General features: G+C 38.0%; 1 protein-coding gene across 1 annotated transcript in view; it reads right to left on the bottom strand.

The window, feature by feature from the left end:
- Positions 1-17,129, bottom strand: part of ZNF507 (zinc finger protein 507) — an 18,436-nt gene extending 1,307 nt beyond the window's left edge. The window contains exons 1-4 of the mRNA XM_008941204.1: positions 17,108-17,129; positions 12,072-14,206; positions 10,634-10,739; positions 4,836-4,950 (exon numbers count right to left, since the gene is read on the bottom strand). Coding sequence (XP_008939452.1) covers positions 4,836-4,950; positions 10,634-10,739; positions 12,072-14,206; positions 17,108-17,129 — 2,378 coding nt within the window. The remainder of the gene's footprint in view (positions 1-4,835; positions 4,951-10,633; positions 10,740-12,071; positions 14,207-17,107) is intronic.
- Positions 17,130-17,845: the final 716 nt, after the last annotated feature.

The raw sequence follows: 17,845 nt of genomic DNA, 5'->3' as shown, positions 1-17,845 counted from the left end.
CTTTCCCTGTAAAACCATCTTACATAGTAAAGAACCTTGAAGAATAAATCCTGTTTATGTTACATAGAGATGTATATTTACAAACACAAATAACCCATGACTGATCAAATCCCATAGGACTTTTTCATATGTGAACATAGAACAGAGGAGTGTTTTTAGAAGTGTTTTCTAAGATGATGAATTAGTCACCTCAGCACGAAGAAGATGAGAGATACTGCATGATACCACTCTAGAGCAGAACGGTCCTCATGGCAGATGACATAGCTCCTTGTCTTTTGGATGAAGAAGCTACTTGGCTTAGCTACCTGCTACTTTGGACATCTTCAGCTCAAGTCACATGGAAAAGACCAGGATCAATTTTTTCTAGAAACTGAAGGTGACCTTGTTCTAATAAACTAAGATGAATTCTTAGCTATAATTTATCTAATTCCTGAATAAAAGTGATTTTCTCAAGCAATGTGATCCCTTTATGTTACACCACGATAAGCCTGTTAAAATGATTACTATAGTAATAGGTTTTTGTAAATTTTTAAGACCTTTTTCAGAAATATAATCTGGAAACACAAGCAGGTGTACGTAAAACAGCGTTACACAGTAAAGTTTTACCAATCCTGTTAATGACATTAGGAGTTAGTCCATAAATGTCTTGCAAATAATCATAGACAGGAAACTATTTCTGCTCAGCAAAAGTTGTGGAAGACAGCCAAAATCACAATCACATAGTACATTGCCTTGTTTATGTAGCAAGATAACTCTGTCCTGCTGGGTAATAGGTCATGTCCTTCTAGCTCACGTTTCTCTATGACTTAATCTGGAATGTACTATACTATTTTTCTCTTTTCCTTCTAATGTGAAACCTTACAAATTAAAATGGATGCTTTCAAATACAGGCAAGTTCACTCCCAGGTTGAGAATCTTGGTACTTCTAGTAAGGCTGTTACAAAATAATGGCATCATTAAAAATAAGATAAAAAGCAGACCTTATAGTTAATTTACAGATGAAGTTAGGCCAAAATTATTATTTTTTTTTTGTAAAACACAAAGATCAATACGTAATCTTATTTCCATTCTATCTGCACATGTATTCTACTAGTCTTATTATATGTATGATTTTTCTGCACCACTAACACATCTTCGTCAGTGGATTACTAATACAGCGAACACAGCAACAATTCAGTGTTTGTTTTATCCCCTTTTAATTACAGTCTCGTTTCTGGTACATTTGGTACATTAATTTATTCAGGTGATTTACTAATCAGATTTACTTTGCTGAGAACAGTATCATGAGCCAAATGGTGTTGACTGCTTCAGTATACAGTTCAAATCAAAGACACAGAAACTCAATAGTTTTTAACCTGGTGCACTGCAGTTTATGATCATACAGTTAATGTATAGTTACAGCACTGGCCAGACTGAGAAACAAAATTATTCCCAGAGAAACAAAATTATTTTACCATTGAGTTTAATAGCAGAACCCTTTCAACTCTATAGCTGATATATGTTGAATTATTAAACTGTACCGTTCAGGTGTATCCTAAAAAGCCCTTAGCAATGCTGCGTGAAGTATAACAGCAGGGCAAATAGAACTTGGCATTATTAGGAACATTTGGGGGAAAAAAATGCAGTGGACGAACTTCGAGGTCATAGAAGCAGATTTTCTTGAGAAGAAACCTTTACATGAATGTGCTTTAGTTGGATTCTTTCTATTGCCTTTAAAAATCTCACACTGAGAAATGTTCAGAACATTCCTGATTTTCTTTTCTTTCCCAGCTTTTAGGGTTTTTTTTTTTAAATTATCAGTGAACAATTGCGCACATTTGTGCCAACTTTTTTATATACATATATAAACTACACATACCTCTGGAGAGAATATACACCTCACTTAAACATAATGACTATTCATGCTAATTCTTAACTAGGGCAGTGTGATGCCAATCTGGATTCTAACATGTATATGCAAAGGGTGTGCCTAGTCTAGTATATTAGAGGGGAATGTTCCGAGGGACTGGAATTTAACAATCTCTAATGTTAAATGTTAGAAGTGCCCTTGGCCCCTTGGTGTGGTTTTGGCACACGTGTTCTTCCAAACAATTCCAGGCATTGGTAAGCCACTCAGTTCAGACACTACTTGCAATAGGCAGTTGATATGCAACCATCCTATTCTGGAGAGAAAAAACTGGGTACTGTACAAGCAGGAGGTCATGGCCATCTTTCATTTGCCAGAGAAAACATCCCCTGGAATGGCACAGCTAATCTCTTTCTCTCAAAAAAAACCCCAAAAGTCACTGGAATGAAGAATGCCTCTAAGAAGGAAAAGAATAGAACCTGAACTCTGCTTTGTATCTTAACATAACAAAATGACTACTACGACAGCTTTTTGCCAAATTAGAACTATTACATACTTGTACTGTTCCATTAGCTGCACTGCCTGATGCTCCTGGGGGTGGCGCCTCATATGGCATTTCAAGCTATTCATATTTGTGGTGGCGAAGTCGCATACTCGACATCTAAAGAGACAACAACAAGTAAACTAATCTGACAGTTAGCTGCTAGCACTATTCCAGAAATAAAAATCCATGAGAAAGCAAAGGTATCTGGAAAGACTACAGTTAAAGACTAACAACAATTACAAAAGTCCAAACGATGACATTAACTTTCAATTTTTGGACCATAAGAATCTTTTGCAGCACGAAATACCTTCCACCTTTGAGCAAGAATTACTAGCCATATGGACTGTGTTCCTTTCTGACATCTTCTGTGCCTTTACTCAAGTTGGGAAGCATCCCTTCCCAACTCTCCTCAAGCTGGGGAGCATAAGGAAGAAGTGGATGCACTTGAATGGGTGCAGCCCTGATGCAAGTTGCTTGGCTATGTTATGCAGAGTATGACCATAGGAGCCGTAGTGGACATGGTGTATTTAGAAGTAAGTCTTATTCCTCAAGAACACATGTTCTACTGAATGCAACAGTCATGTTTCTCATGACATATTAAAAGCCAAACTATCTGTTTAGTAATAAAACGTCTAAGTTTCAGAGCATTATACCTGAAATAGAAGTCAGTGACAAGATCAACAAGTGTGTAGATTCAAGAGCCCAAAGACAAGTATCACATAGCACTGTCTAAATTTTAATTTTTTTACTTCTGTAACAATATCTTTGTATTAAAAAAATACATAAAAGTGTAGATTTAGATACCAAAGTATTACATAAAACACTATGCTATTCACAGATATCAATATACTACCACACAAGCTTCCTATATATAACATACTGAGCCATCCAGCTCAGCTAAAACTCTGCAAATCTGTTAGGACTTTAGTAATTTCTTTTTTTTGAAATGGTAAAATGTCTAGTATTTACCAAGTCTGCTCAATAGTGTGAAACAGTTTGGGAATGCAGGATACTTGAGATGACTCCCTTTTATTTTTGAATGGACTTAATTGTACAGTATTAGAATATAGAAGGTATCAAATCTACAAAAATGCATCACTGGAGGCTATACAGTTTAATATCCAGAAGAGTGGCCAAACAAATAACAAAATATATTTACATCTATAAAAATGGCACTAATATAGTAGGTTGCTATCTGATACTATGAAAGGCTTGAGGAATATGTATTTCAGAAGGAGAAATACTATAAATACTTGATCTTTATGGTTTTTAGGCTGTGGCTTAAGTATCCTACCAGGTCTGCAGATTTGTCTAAGGGGCTTATGAAAAAATAGTAAGAAAAGCAAGCCAGATCAGTAGACTTAAAATTAATATGCAGCAGTCTGTATCACCAATGGAACATTTTCATGGGTTCTGAAATCAAACAGGCTGGCTAACACCACCAGTTCAGAAAACCACCACATACAAGACACTCTACAGTAGCTGCTGTTCCAGCCCCACTAAGTAATGAATTACAGCAATAGGGAAGATTCTGAGGAGGAAAAAAAAAAATGTATTCCACATTTGCTTTCTGAGCAAACATCTTGCAATATTTTGCTTATGTTATGAGATACCTTTATAATGCACAAGTCAAAATACAGCATGTCTTCTGGGTTTGTTTATCCAAAAGAGAAAGTCCCAGGTTGAGCTCAGCATTTCAAGGTGTTGAGTTTCCAGAATTTGTATTTAAAAGACAGAAGTATTTTAGCTCAAAAATTCTATTAACTCAGATGTATTTCCTAGCCACTAGGGAGGGACAGAGATCCACACTGAATGAGCATAGATTGAATTTGCAAGAATTTATGCAGCAACCAATAGAAAAATGCATGATTTATTTTTCTGCTGGGGACCTGAGCTCTAACATTACACATGATTTTAGATACCAAAGTTTCTATATAAATCTATATAACATTCTTGTAAAGAAGTTATAAAATCTGATCCTAAGTGAGCGTGTTAATATTGTTTGAAACCTGTGAAAAAGAGGAGGGGACTGGCAACGAGACAAAAGGCAGAATTTTGCCACATTCTATAGAAGCCCATGTGCAAAGTAGCAATATGAGAATGGAGAACACTGTGCAATAAAGCTAACTCAAAATGATGTTAAGCGTGCAAGGTGTTCAAGAAATATGTTATTACTATTGGCCAAAGTTCAGTATTACAATGTAATTATTTCCTTTTCCACATCTGAATGCTTCAAACTGAAAACCAGCAATAGCAGAAGATGCACCCTGTAAAAGATACAAATCTTACACAGTTTCAGTGTCAGCAAGTGTGGCTCCTTCAAATCTGCCATAAAATTATGTAATTTAAATTCTTTAATAGGCTCTTCAAAATTGCACAGGCAAATTCAGTGAGCTTTTTAGTTCAAAGAAGTAAGCCAGGCATGTGGCATGGTGAGACACTTACCTATATGGCTTATCAGAGTTATGGATTCGTCTGTGATTTCGTACACCAACGTAGGTTGTGCTCGTGTAGTCACACACGTCACATCTGTACAGTTTCTGAACTGAAGACTTATTTCCTATATGAAACAAAATCCATTGGTTTAGAGAGCTGCGTTCAGCATTGTGAGTAGTTCTCAGGTCAAAATTTCAGCGCAACTGAATTATGAAACGTGGATTAACATTTTAAAGCAATACTTTTAATTATCTATAAATAATTCTTTTAAAGTATCTGGAGCAAACTGGCAATAGACATAGAGATAACAAAGGTATAGATTATTTACCATGCTGTTTTGCATTCGCCCTACCATCTATTGAAATTATTAAAATTTTAGGGAAACCCATTCTCCTCTCTATGCAGACACTTCCCTTCTTCCTTGTGGTTGGCTTAAAATCCTGTTACAGCAAAATGTGATAAAATTTGCTGAACCCAGCAGTTTCACTGCTTTGCAAAATAAATCAAATCAAAGGGAAAGATGGGTGTTGAGAAAGGACAGATTTCCAACTGGCAATCACAGAAGAGAAAAGCAAAATGCTTCCTGAAGCATATAAATCCTCTTTATCATCCAGAACCACTCACACTTTGAGAAGGATCTGAGATGGAAAAAAACCCCAAACAGATACTGACCAGATGTGTCACGAAATAATTTGGAACTTCTCTACATTACTAAAAAGCAATTGTAACAAAAATCATTTTTTCTTTCCAGAATGAAAGAGGCTCTTGAAAAATTAATGGTTCCAGAGACAAAGGCTAATGACTAATTTAACATAGGAAAATGTGTGCCCGCAAGTGCACAGTTTGAATATTTTTGACATGTAAGTGTGTAGACTTAAACAGCCCTATTCCTGCTCCCTCACTGAATAATGGAACCGATTTGAGTTAAAATATTAACATTTGTGAAGATGGATGGTATTTTTTATGCAGGTCATCTTCCCATTCCAGCCTACCACACAGCTTTCATGCACCTCTCAAATGAGGCAACAGCAGAAACATGAAGGAACACCAAGGTTGGAGCTGTTTAAATCAGCACTACTGCCAAAAGAAATATCACACTAAAATCAAAGAGTTTTCTTTCTGCTCTTTACTAGCCTAAGTAATTCTACTTTTTTTTTTTTTCCAAGTGCAAGTAAGGTGCTCAAGTCCATTTAGCTTTACACCAAATTATTATTTGCTGGCTGAACAGTTGAGCCATTACTCTCAGTTATGTACACGAGCTTTGAAGAAATTCTGATAGAGATCACTGGAGAATTTCTCTGGTGGGTAAAGACCATTACTAAAGTATATCCCCAAACCAAAATAAATATACAGTTCAATAAATAATGCGTGAGAGACAAAGTAAAGCTCAAATCTTGCAAGAACAGACTTCAGAAACTCTTCATGTTCCTATGAAACACATCTCCAGCACAAACAAATCATTAGTTTGTGTTGTGAAGGGGTTTACTACTAGTAGGTTACACCAGAAGATCCTAGGTAGAACAGAAAAGGGTATATTAGCTGGATGGTTTTTAGTAGATATTGCCTTAAGAACTCTGACAATATCAGTTGATCTACTTCCCAGGCCTCCCAGCTCATCCCCGATCCAAGAATGACTCCCCTCCCTGAAAAATCTAAGTTCTGATTTCCCAAGTGGGATCCCTCTATCCAGACACCTGAATAATACTGGTCATGGTCCAGGTCACAAGCCCTGAAGGTCCGTGTCACCCTGAGAGCAGGGTCTGTCTGCCTCTCTTTCACTTGCAGTTTGAAAAGATAGACAAGTCTGAAATTTGAAATAAGTAACTGTCAAAAAAGATGGAATGTAGACTTTTTAGACACACGTCTGCTTTGGCCCAAATACCATGAACTTCTTTCCAGTGTGGAGTAATAAAACCTAACTGAAACTCTTGCCTTTATCACCTCCTGAATTCCAATTCTTTTTAGCTGAAGAAGGGAGGAATAGGACAAGCAGGCTGAACTCAGGAGGAACTGTAGAGTTTATCCTGAAAACAGAAGTCCCATCTCCTGCGTCAAATACACTGAGTAGAGTTTGTAAAGATTATTTTGTTCTGGAGTTTCCTCTTGATGATGTCAGACTCCAATAACCCAGACTGAATCTTTTAATTATCAAAGTAACAATTAACCATTTTTATGGTAAATCTCTTACGGACACATTGCAGAATAAATAAGTAAACCAAAAGGAAAGCTCAACTTTTCACTTTGATTTATTTTTTGCCACAGGTGGGCATTGAATGATGTCAAAATAAGTTTTACATGTATTATCCTAGGGATGCAGTCACATAGCTAACTTAAATAGTAAGGAAAATTTACCACTAATTAAACTTTCGCTCCAAAATTCAGTACTTTAGGTTAAAGATTTAAAGTAATTAGGTAGGGCTGGTTATAACCTGAGGGTTACTCTGAAGGATATATAGTATGTCATATAAAATAGAAGAGTAAACTGAACACAGAGACAGTCTGAAATAAAATTTGCATAAGTCTGGGTGTACCAAGGTAACAGGAAAAAAAAAAAAAAGATATTTTTTATTTTAAAATATGACACAGTGTTCCATCTTCTAGTGTTCTTATAAAAACAATATGGAAGTAATGTATAACACGCACTCTTTGCAAGTCAACCTTAAAGCAAAATATATCAGAATTTTTCCACCAATACGTTCATATAGTGATTTTTTTTTCCCCTTTAATGTAAATTATCAAAATAATCTTAATTGGAGACTTTGGAGTTTATATTTCTACAGTTGTTCTTTTATGAATGCACATTTATTTAGATCTCAAATGAATATAAAGACACTCGCTGGGCTGCAGATCTATGAGAGCAGTGGTTTTGTGAATGTTGAGCTACTCCATGCTCTAATTGAATGGGTTTTCCCTCTTAAAATTCTTCAGCTTTAGAATAAACAGCTTCCAAATTGCGTATTTTCTCTTATGATTTTGGGACTTTTTTAGGCAGAGAGTTTAAAACAAAGAGTATGTAATGAGATTTTTAAAGCATTATGCAAACGTATTATCTATTGCCTAGTTTTAAGTGGCTAACCACCCCGTAGCACACATTCAGGAGCAATTATTTACACCCATCACTACTTTATTTTTTTCCTTCAACAAAATACACATAAATTATAATGCACCATCTAATCTCTTGCTGTTACAAAACAGCAGTCTTGTCCCCCTCTCCCTGCACTGGCTTGTTTCTAGTGGGCTTGAGGCCTTTTTTGCTTTCTGGATGGAGTGTATCAGGTCTCAGAAATGAACATGGGCATGACATAGCTTTGCCCTAGCAGCAGTAACAGGTGCTCCTGCAATTCTGCTTATTACCCTATTCCTTCATTATTAGACATTTACAACCCGATCATATCCAGTGTCATAATGCTCCCTTTTAATTTATTGTACAACCATGATGAATAAAGAGACTTTTAGGACCAATTATTTCATAAACAAGAAATGAAACTGTTCCAACTCAGGCATCTTTCACATAAACAGATGCTATGCCATAAACTTCTTTGTTTTGTGTCGCTTTATAGGGATGACATCTGTTTGACAAGAGATTGCTGTACTGCAGTGGTGTTGCAATTTGATTATAAATTGGTTCTGAAATAATTTAAGCATTCCACAGTATGAGTTAATAAAAGTTTAACAGGAGAACTGTTTTCATTCAAGCCACATTAGTGGATTTCATGTGGGGTAAACAATCAATTAAAGTGCGTGGCTGTAACACTTTTAGAAGACAATAATGAGAAAAAAATTTAAAAAAAAAAATCTCTGAAGTAATTAAATTGAAAGCAGGCAGTTTTCTCCAACAGGGGCTACTCCTTCATGGAAGTTAAGTTATAAGATCAGAATATAAACTCTAAACCCACCTTATTAAAACATACTACATTCAAAAGCAGATAGACATCTTGATTTTCAGTCACCTCTACATGACTTTAGCTCAAAAGGCACAGCATTGCCCAAAATCTGATGTTTCAGGCATTGCAAGCTACTTATTCCTGTATCATGCCGTGTCTAAAAATATTGGTTTAAAACAAACAAAACATCCTCAGAATTGTCCAAGCTGTGCTTATAGATATTGGTAACCAGCCAATGTTTTATTTCATCACTTCCATTTAAAAATTTATGCCATTTCTTCTGAAGAAAAAGCCCCACTACCTAGAGGGGAATGTCCCCACTGGCAGCAGACCCCCCCCAGCCTCAAAACATCCTCAGAATTGTCCAAGCTGTGCTTATAGATATTGGTAACCAGCCAATGTTTTATTTCATCACTTCCATTTAAAAATTTATGCCATTTCTTCTGAAGAAAAAGCCCCAACTACCTAGAGGGGAATGTCCCCACTAGCAGCAGACCCTCCCCAGCCTTCTCCCTGTCTCCCCACACCTCAGATGTTCTCTCACGCTTGGGCCTTAGGGATGTAATAAGCACGACAGATCCATTTGCTGAATTTAAATGCTCTCTGCATTCATGAGAGTAAAAAAGGAGCTGGGAAGAGCCATTCTACCTGAGGCTGGTGTGGTAATTAACTTTTAAGTTTCTAACTTGTATACTGAAAGCCAGAAAAAGAGGCAGCGGGAGCTACCAGAACAGAAGTCAGGAGTTAAAGATCTCATTCTATTCCGACACCTCAGACACTGATTTGGGCAAATCATTAATGGTTCAAGCTCTCCACCCTGGCTCATTCTGGTGAGTACCTTTTTTCACAAGCAGTTGCATCAATTGCAGTGATTACTTTCATACTCACTGATCAGCTGTAGAAGTGAGAATAGAACCCAGAAATTTCCTCTGCAGTCTATGTACTACCAAAGTGCACATCTGCCTGTCTAAACGGACAAGAGCCCACGGTCAGGAGAGCAAAGAGCTATGTGCACAAAATGGAAATAGGTCAGCCCACAGTTCTTCAGAGGTGATATAATTACTAGTATTTTTCCACAGCGCTCTAAAATCACAAAATACTAATAATTACAGTGTTGCCTTCAGAATAAAAATGCTGTAAATATTTTTAGTAACTTTAATTCACCAGAAAGAGTATGCATTCAAATTGCAATAATAAATATCGGGCCTCCAGGATACTCCAAGGATTTTAAGACCACATTTTCTGCCAAATTTCAAAATTTGGCTTTTTTTCCCCATATCACACTATCTTAACACATCAAAGAGATGGAGTCTTGTGGTGTCTGTTGTTGTTTTTAAAACACACACTGTTGAATTATAAGCAGACACACAGTTAAACAAATACTTGGAACATTCTGTTACCCTGACAACTATTACAGGTACAGGTTGCTTTTCAGAATGCCTCACATTTGCTGCCCTAGGGCTAAAACAAATGACTCATTTTGGACATTACCATAATTAAACACATAGTTTCTCCACACAGAATGGATGGCATTGTGTATATATGCTGATAGCAAACTACATTACCACTGTGACTTTAAAAAAAGGCTTTCTTTTGTGTGCTGTAGGTGATTTGGAAAATACCATAAGTACTGAAGGAAGGAAAAATGATTTTTTTTTTTCCTTAAAAATTCAGAGTAACACTCTATGCCTGTTGTTTTTCATGAGAAGAACACAGGTGCTAAAAAGGTCTTAATAACTGCCAATAAGATATCTCAAAATTGACTATGGTAAGTCTTGCACATTGCAAATAACATACATTTAAGGTTAGGAACAGGTATGAAAACATTTCAGCGTGACTGAGATTTAAAGCCACTTTTATACAAATACAGCAAACCAGTGATGAGTGACTTTTTGTAGTTTCATGTGTAAATATAAACAGTACCTTCTCTTTCGTCTACTTCATTGGAAACTATTAGTTTGTTAGATGTAGCTGTCGAAAATATGTCTGGAAGACTGTGTTGTTCTCTTTCATGATTTCGCAGTTGGCTCTGAAAAAAAAATTTCCCACTTTTAAACACAACCTACAAACATACACTGGTCATTTCAAATATTGCAATAATTTGTGGCATTGTTACTCAAGTTTTAAGGACCAACCAGAAACTATTAGTTTGTTAGATGTAGCTGTCGAAAATATGTCTGGAAGACTGTGTTGTTCTCTTTCATGATTTCGCAGTTGGCTCTGGAAAAAAAAAAATTCCCACTTTTAAACACAACCTACAAACATGCACTGGTCATTTCAAATATTGCAATAATTTGTGGCATTACTCAAGTTTTAACGACCAACCAGTATAAAATGTATGTTAACATATAGATAGATTATCACTCAGGTAATTTTACTAGAAAAAAAAGTAAATAAAATTAATTAATAACATAAAAGATTGATGAGCGTGACTGAGAGGATTATATGATTTGTGTTTATTTAAAAAACAAATTTAATTCTTCCCCATTGCCACAGACAAGTGGCAAACAGTTCATCCACTAAAATGAGTATCCTCCAAAAGCAGTATTAGATTGGAGACTAGAGGATGGCTTGTGTGAAAATTGAGTCAATTTTTCTATTGCCTGGTGACTTAAGAAGTTACTCCTATTTCTGCTTGCTTGAGGAGGAGGGGAGAGAGAGCTTTTTGCTACCCTACGTGTACATTTTTTTAAACTAGAAATAAACAACAGTGAAGGGAGGAAAATTTGCACTGCTATTGCCTATGAGAGTTTCAGTTGCACAGCTAGGCACTGATGCTCCCTATTCTATATTCCTGAGTACTGAAATAAGTACATAGGCACCACTCATTAATGCTTCAAACAGCCATTATAAAAATGGCAGAAGTATGTTATTCTGCTCTGTTGTGTCATCTTTCAGATATAAGTTCTACAGAACACCCAGACCAACACAACAGAGGAAAAAATAAAAGCATTTCTGCCTCAAGTATCTCACGTTACCCCCAAATGCCACCATGACTTTTGCACACACTCACAACTAGTGACACGTTTTGAGTATTTTTTATAAAGTTTAAACTATTAAGTTCTCGGATGCCTCCATTTCTTCCTGTAGCTGCTACATGTGGGCAGAAGAACACGTAGGTAACGTGGTCCTCAGGAAAATAACTTAGATGAGGAAGGAAGCTTATTTTAGCGGGTAAAGAGGAATAATTAGAGCTGAATCGTACGTTCAGAAAGTGCTGCTGGCAATAATCCCCATCTGTAATGACAATGAAGCCAGGATGTCAGACTGAATTAAGTTAGAAAGATGGATCATCAGTTATTTAAAGAGTAGCAAAATAGGTTATTTAGCTATGACAGGCAGACACGGGCAAGAACTTTACCTTATAATGAAAGGATTCTTCGCACTGCTTGCACTGATACATTCTCGTTTTGCAGTGGTTGATCATGTGGCTCTCTAAATCCTTACTGTTGTCAGCAATGTGTTCACAGATAGGACACTGGTAGGGCTGCCTCTGGCGATGGACTCTCAGGTGTTGCTTTATGTAACCCTTATTCCCACTGCTGTAGTGGCAGAGGCGGCAGCGGTAGGGTCGATCTGCACTAGGTATATATTCCACTAGGTTACTTCCAGAAATATTTGCATCATTTGCGTTTTGGCATTGTGCGTTGTCTTGTAACTCTTTCAAAATGTCATCGTCAGAAGCATTCTGATCTGTCCTCTCCTTCAGTTTTTCAATGACAGTGAGCAGTGACATACTGATGCCCATTTTAATGGGTGCTTCTGATAACTCTGGCCCTTCTTTCTGCAGCTCAACTATTGCACATTCGCTTTGGTTTAAGCCATTCAACTCCTCTGGAGGGTTCGTAAGCGAGGATACCACTTTTGAATGAGCTGTGCATGGGCTATCAGCTTCTCCCTGTCCTGCGCCCGCATCCAGGACATCTTCTCCAGTCAGAGTCCTGAAGCTAGACCTTGTTAGTTCTGCAGCTCTGATAGGCATTGTCACTAGAGCTTCTGCAGCTAAAGAGTGGAGACGTAAAGACTCCGAATTTGTCCTTCTTCGTGCAGGAGGCACATTTTCATCCGCTGTTATGATTTTATTCGAGCATGGTTCATTATCTTTCTTCTCGGTGTTACTCCACCCAATTATTACTTCTTGAACTTCACCTGAACGATACACTTCATCAGGTTCTTCACAGGTAACATGGGACTCCTCCGAGATTAATGTTTTTTCTGTTTCAATGTCAGTGTTCATCAAGAAAGGCTTTTGTAAGACACTTTCTTCAGCACCTGGCAAACGCTCTACTATTACATTAACGTGACCCTTTTTATTTGGACTACAACTGATGATTTTCTGTGCTGATGACAGCAGACTATCAGTTGTGTTATCCTGTTCTGTATCTGATACAGTCTCCTCCGAAACCTCTGTAGTAGGAGAATGCACTAGCGACTGATTTAACATCTCTTCCTCTCTTACATTTGTTCCTACGAGTGATTTATGTGACAGTTGCTCAGAATTGCAAATCTGAAGTTGAAGAGAAGGTTCGCTGTGGATATCGAGTTCACTGCTTTCCAAAGAAAGAACAACTGTATCCATGCTATGAGGTGTGTGAGTTACAACCGTCTCTGACACGTTGGTAGCTTCATTTTCTTCCTCAAAGATAGGATAGGAGCAATCAACCTCCCCTGCATGTTTCCAAGCATGGGTTTTCAACATTCTTTGCTGCCCACAGGTGTACCGGCAAATTAAGCAGCGGTACATGCCGTACTGCTCGTAAGTGTACCACTTTCTCCTACCCATTTCAGGCATCTGAGTAGACTGAGTTACATCTTTACATTCCAGATTTCCTGTCTGATCAGTCCCTGATTTGACCGATTTACTTCCTTCCACCGGCCCTTGCAAGAATGAACCTGTGACATTCACACCTGGCTGCGCTTTTGTCTGGATACTATTTTTACCATCATTCTCATGGTAATTCTGGAAGTGGGATTCAAGTTCTTCTTGGCTTTTGGAAGCAAAGTGACATTCTGAGCACATGAGTATCACTTCATTTTTCTGCCCATGTTGTTTTATATGTTCTTGAAGCGTTAAGAGAGAAGGTGAGAGAAACTTACATAGACTACACTGGTAGCAGGTCACCTTTTTTTTGCTTTGTGGAAGACATTCAGTCACGAAATAATCTGCTTGTAGCTCTTCAGTCTTTTTAGTGGCAATAACAGATAGCTCAATTGCTTTAGCCGGAATTTCACAAAGATCTTCTGCATCAAAAGACTGTGCAGAAGCACTAGGATGGGATCGTTTTTTCCCTACTAAAAGGCATCTTTGTGACTTTTCACTTTCAACTATTTTGCTTAGTTTCTGGATAACGTGGATTAGTGGATCAGTTTTACATTTTCTCTGTTCTTCCCCGTTCTGCAGTGTTGGGCCAAGGACTGTTTCAGAAATCAGCACCGCTTCCTGTTCCCCAAGAGCTGGTATCAATACTGCAACGCTGCTGCCTTCTTCCATAATACCTAGGAGAAAAGGTTTTACAAAACATTGAAATTTAAGATGCACAGTAATAACAACACAACCCAGTACTATTTATACTACTCCCTCCACTAAATACAGACTAACTTAATAAAAACTTTCAGAATGACTATATAAATAGCCACAGATTTTGATGATATTTAGTGGCTAACGTAGATGCTATTCAACACAGCTGGATGGAGTAATTCCAAGAGAGCCTCTAACAGCCTGCCTCCATGGTGTACAAGGCACGAGGAATATTTTTCAAGTCTAGGCTGATTAGCATTGTTACAGCTATTGTCTTCATCTTTACAAGCACTACACATCTGAAAGCTAGATGCATAAATAGACCGATCAATAGTAACGGGCTTATTTATGTTTAAAAGCCATGATAGGATATGAAAATGTATTCCTTGCACACTTGCTCTGATACACTGATGCCTCCTAAAGCAAACGACAATTTGCAACAACATCATTTACAAAAATAAGCACTTTTTTTTCCTTGAACTGGTAGGAAAAGAAAGTAATTCTGGCATTTTACGTGCATCAGTCATTTTGCTATGACTATATTCAAAGCCATTCAAATGTCAAATCATACTTATTATAAAGGTAATTTTCTGGAAAAGGAACTAATTTCAGCTTTTTCTACAATTCCTTAATTGAAGGGAAACCCAACTGGTACTAAAGTTAGTAAAAGGTAATTTTTTTGTTTTGAGGGAAAGCTAAAGGCAGTAACTATTTCCACTTACACTTCCTTTAAACATATCTAGCCATAAACCACAGGCAATAATGTGGTGCTGTTAGAGATTAAACAGAAGCCAATGTGTATAAATTTATATGCACATACACACTGTGATGTGGGCAAAGCTGTGGGGTTAGGAGTGGAGAAGCTGGACAAGAAGTCTTACAGTGACATTTACTTCTGAAAATATGTCTAAAAATAACCTACTCAAGTTCCATTGTATATACACACACATTTTATACATAACATGCATTTTTACATACTACATATGAAGTTTAGAACATAAAGAGATGCCAGATGTTTATCAGTCATCCTTGAAAATGTATCTCAAGTTCTTTCAAATGGGTATTTTTCTTTTGCAAGGAAGATACGCAGGCCAAACTAGAACTTCCAGAATTGGTCCTAAAGAGCCATGAAATCCACTCTTTTCTAGTTACTGATTTAGTATACAGCAATGTAATGAACAGACAGTGGGTTCTGTGGTGCCCCTTTCCCACTACATAAAAATCCTGAGCAGAACTCCTCAGGTTACCTTTATTTGTCATTCAACTTACAATTCAGGTTATCATCAAAACTACCAATATAAGCAACATTAGTATCATCCACATCTCATATGCTCACGTAAAACATGATGAAATGCTGGGGTCTGAACCCCAAGCCCCAAATTAAGGCTGACATATGGGTGATTCCCACAGCCCTTCATCCAGAGGGGTGAGTTTGCCTTAGAGCTTCCCCCCAGGGTGCGGCCGGCCCTGCAGGGAGAGCCAGAAGGGAAATGAGCCCCAGGGGTCCCGCAGGGAGCTGACAAAGGTCAGGGGTCTGCTTGGGGATAAAAGCTGGGACCACTGGCAGGGAGTCAGGAGTGTCTGTTTGTGGAGTGGATGCACTTCACAGAGCGTCCTGGTTGAGGAAGGACCTCCTGGCTCTCCCTGGAGCTGGGCCCTGGTCAGCTTGGGCCTTTATAAATGCGGGCTAGGAGGGTGAGAGCTGCCACGTGGGCACCTTTATCTTATGTGTTCAATCTGTTGACCTGGCTGCTCCCCATTCCATCTATGGGAAACCTTGGTTCCTTGTTTGTTCCACCCATTGTCAGTCAGGTGATGTCTTTTTTGGGATCGTTGTGGGTAATGTTGATTGCATGTGAACTGACTGACTTGTCTGTACCCCCAGTGACTGTTCATGGAATGACTTTTCTATACTCAATACAGTCACCTTACTGGTTTGTCTTTCTGCTGGTTGTGTCATTTGTGTTAGGCCTAGTAACTGGCAACACATGACACATTGAAAATGCAGCAATATTTGTGAATTCTAAATCATTAAGAAAGGGAAGACTACTCTCTTCAATGTTATTATTTTTCATTGTTCGTTTCAAGATTTACTTGGCAGTGGCTAAAAACTACCTTAAAATTGAACAATTAAGAAGCTATAAATAAAGCCCTAGAGCAGTTGGACCCATGATAAATAGAAAACTTAAGGCCTTATGCCTTTAGCTGGAACCACGTAATCAGATTAATAATTATCAGTATTGCACTGCAATAGTAGATCAAATGTAGGAGACCAGAAATTAAAAAAAAATATGTAAACAAACCAGTGTCATACATAATAATATATATAATAGTATACCAAATACTCTGCTTGTTTAATTCAAGTTTGGTATTGTGTTACTAACAGGAATCAATATATGTATCCAGAGTTGCTGTTAACCTGAAATATGCAAGTATTTAACTTGTTAAATATAAAAAAGCAGATATCTTGATGTGTATCTTCTGCTTCTAGTTCTATTATGTGTTTGGCACAGTATATTGAATGACTAACTCTTGCCTATGTGGCTAGGAAAACTTATACCACTTCCACGTAACACCTGAAATTCTATATTAAGTTAAAAAGTTTATTATTTGAAAACCATCTTATTTGTACAAAAAGACTTTGGTATTTTCTTCATACTGGGTGTAATATGTTTGTGAAAAGTACTCAAATGTGCTTTCCCCCCCAAAAAAGCAGCTGTATCATCACACAAAGTGCTCAAAGTAATACTGTCTACTTGAAAAATTTTCAATTTGAGAATGAGTTAAGGAAATTTATTAACACATGGTGCTACTTTAAATTATACTCAGTACTTGGAAGACTTTCTAAGTAATGCCAAATAGGCAAATATTTCCCCTGCCTTTTTCATCTGAAAGGAGCATAGGAATTAAGAGTAAAGTTCCTAGACAGACCATAAAAGAAATACTCTGCTACATACTATTGCTATGCCAAAAATGAAAATGGGGAGTACCTTTAGATGTATTGATTTGGGATGCTTGTAGCTGATGTAAGTTATCAGACGTTGAACTATGGTCTATGTGTGTTATGTCATTCTCTGCTCAGAGTAAGTTTAATGCCTATTGCTGCAGGCTTCATTTTTTAGAGGGTTGACAAGAATTGTACACAAATGTCTGAATTTTAATAACTAATCACTCTCACTAAGATCAAAGATGATCCAGCCTCCCATGACATAAAACTTCAGTCTGGCAAACGGCTCTGCCAGCACGTGCCTTTTACCTGACCTACGGAGGAATTAAAATACGGGGTCGGGGGATGACAAAGGGTCCCGAAGGGGAAGCTCCGCACCAGAGAAAGGGGCCTCGGCGAGGGAGCTGCCCGCTCCACCGGCGTCAGACACCCGCTCGAGCAGCGCGGCAGAGACACGGCGAAATGCCCCCGGGTCTGGGAAAAGCAACCGCAGCTTTGCACAACAATGGAGCTCGGAGAGGCCGGTCTGATCACATCGCGGCTCCCGAGGGCTGGGAAACTTCAGCCCCGGGAGCTCCGTCTCGCTAAGCGTCGCCCCGGGCATCGGGGACCCTTTGCCGGGGCTGCAGCTTGGGAACTCCCGGCCGCGGACGCGCGACGCGCACCGGCC

The sequence above is a fragment of the Merops nubicus genome, unplaced genomic scaffold, assembly GCF_000691845.1.
Source record: "Merops nubicus isolate BGI_N331 unplaced genomic scaffold, ASM69184v1 scaffold10540, whole genome shotgun sequence".
Lineage (NCBI taxonomy): Eukaryota > Metazoa > Chordata > Aves > Coraciiformes > Meropidae > Merops > Merops nubicus.
The sequence above is the reverse complement of the archived record's forward strand: the minus strand, read 5'-3'. Positions and strand labels throughout refer to the sequence as shown.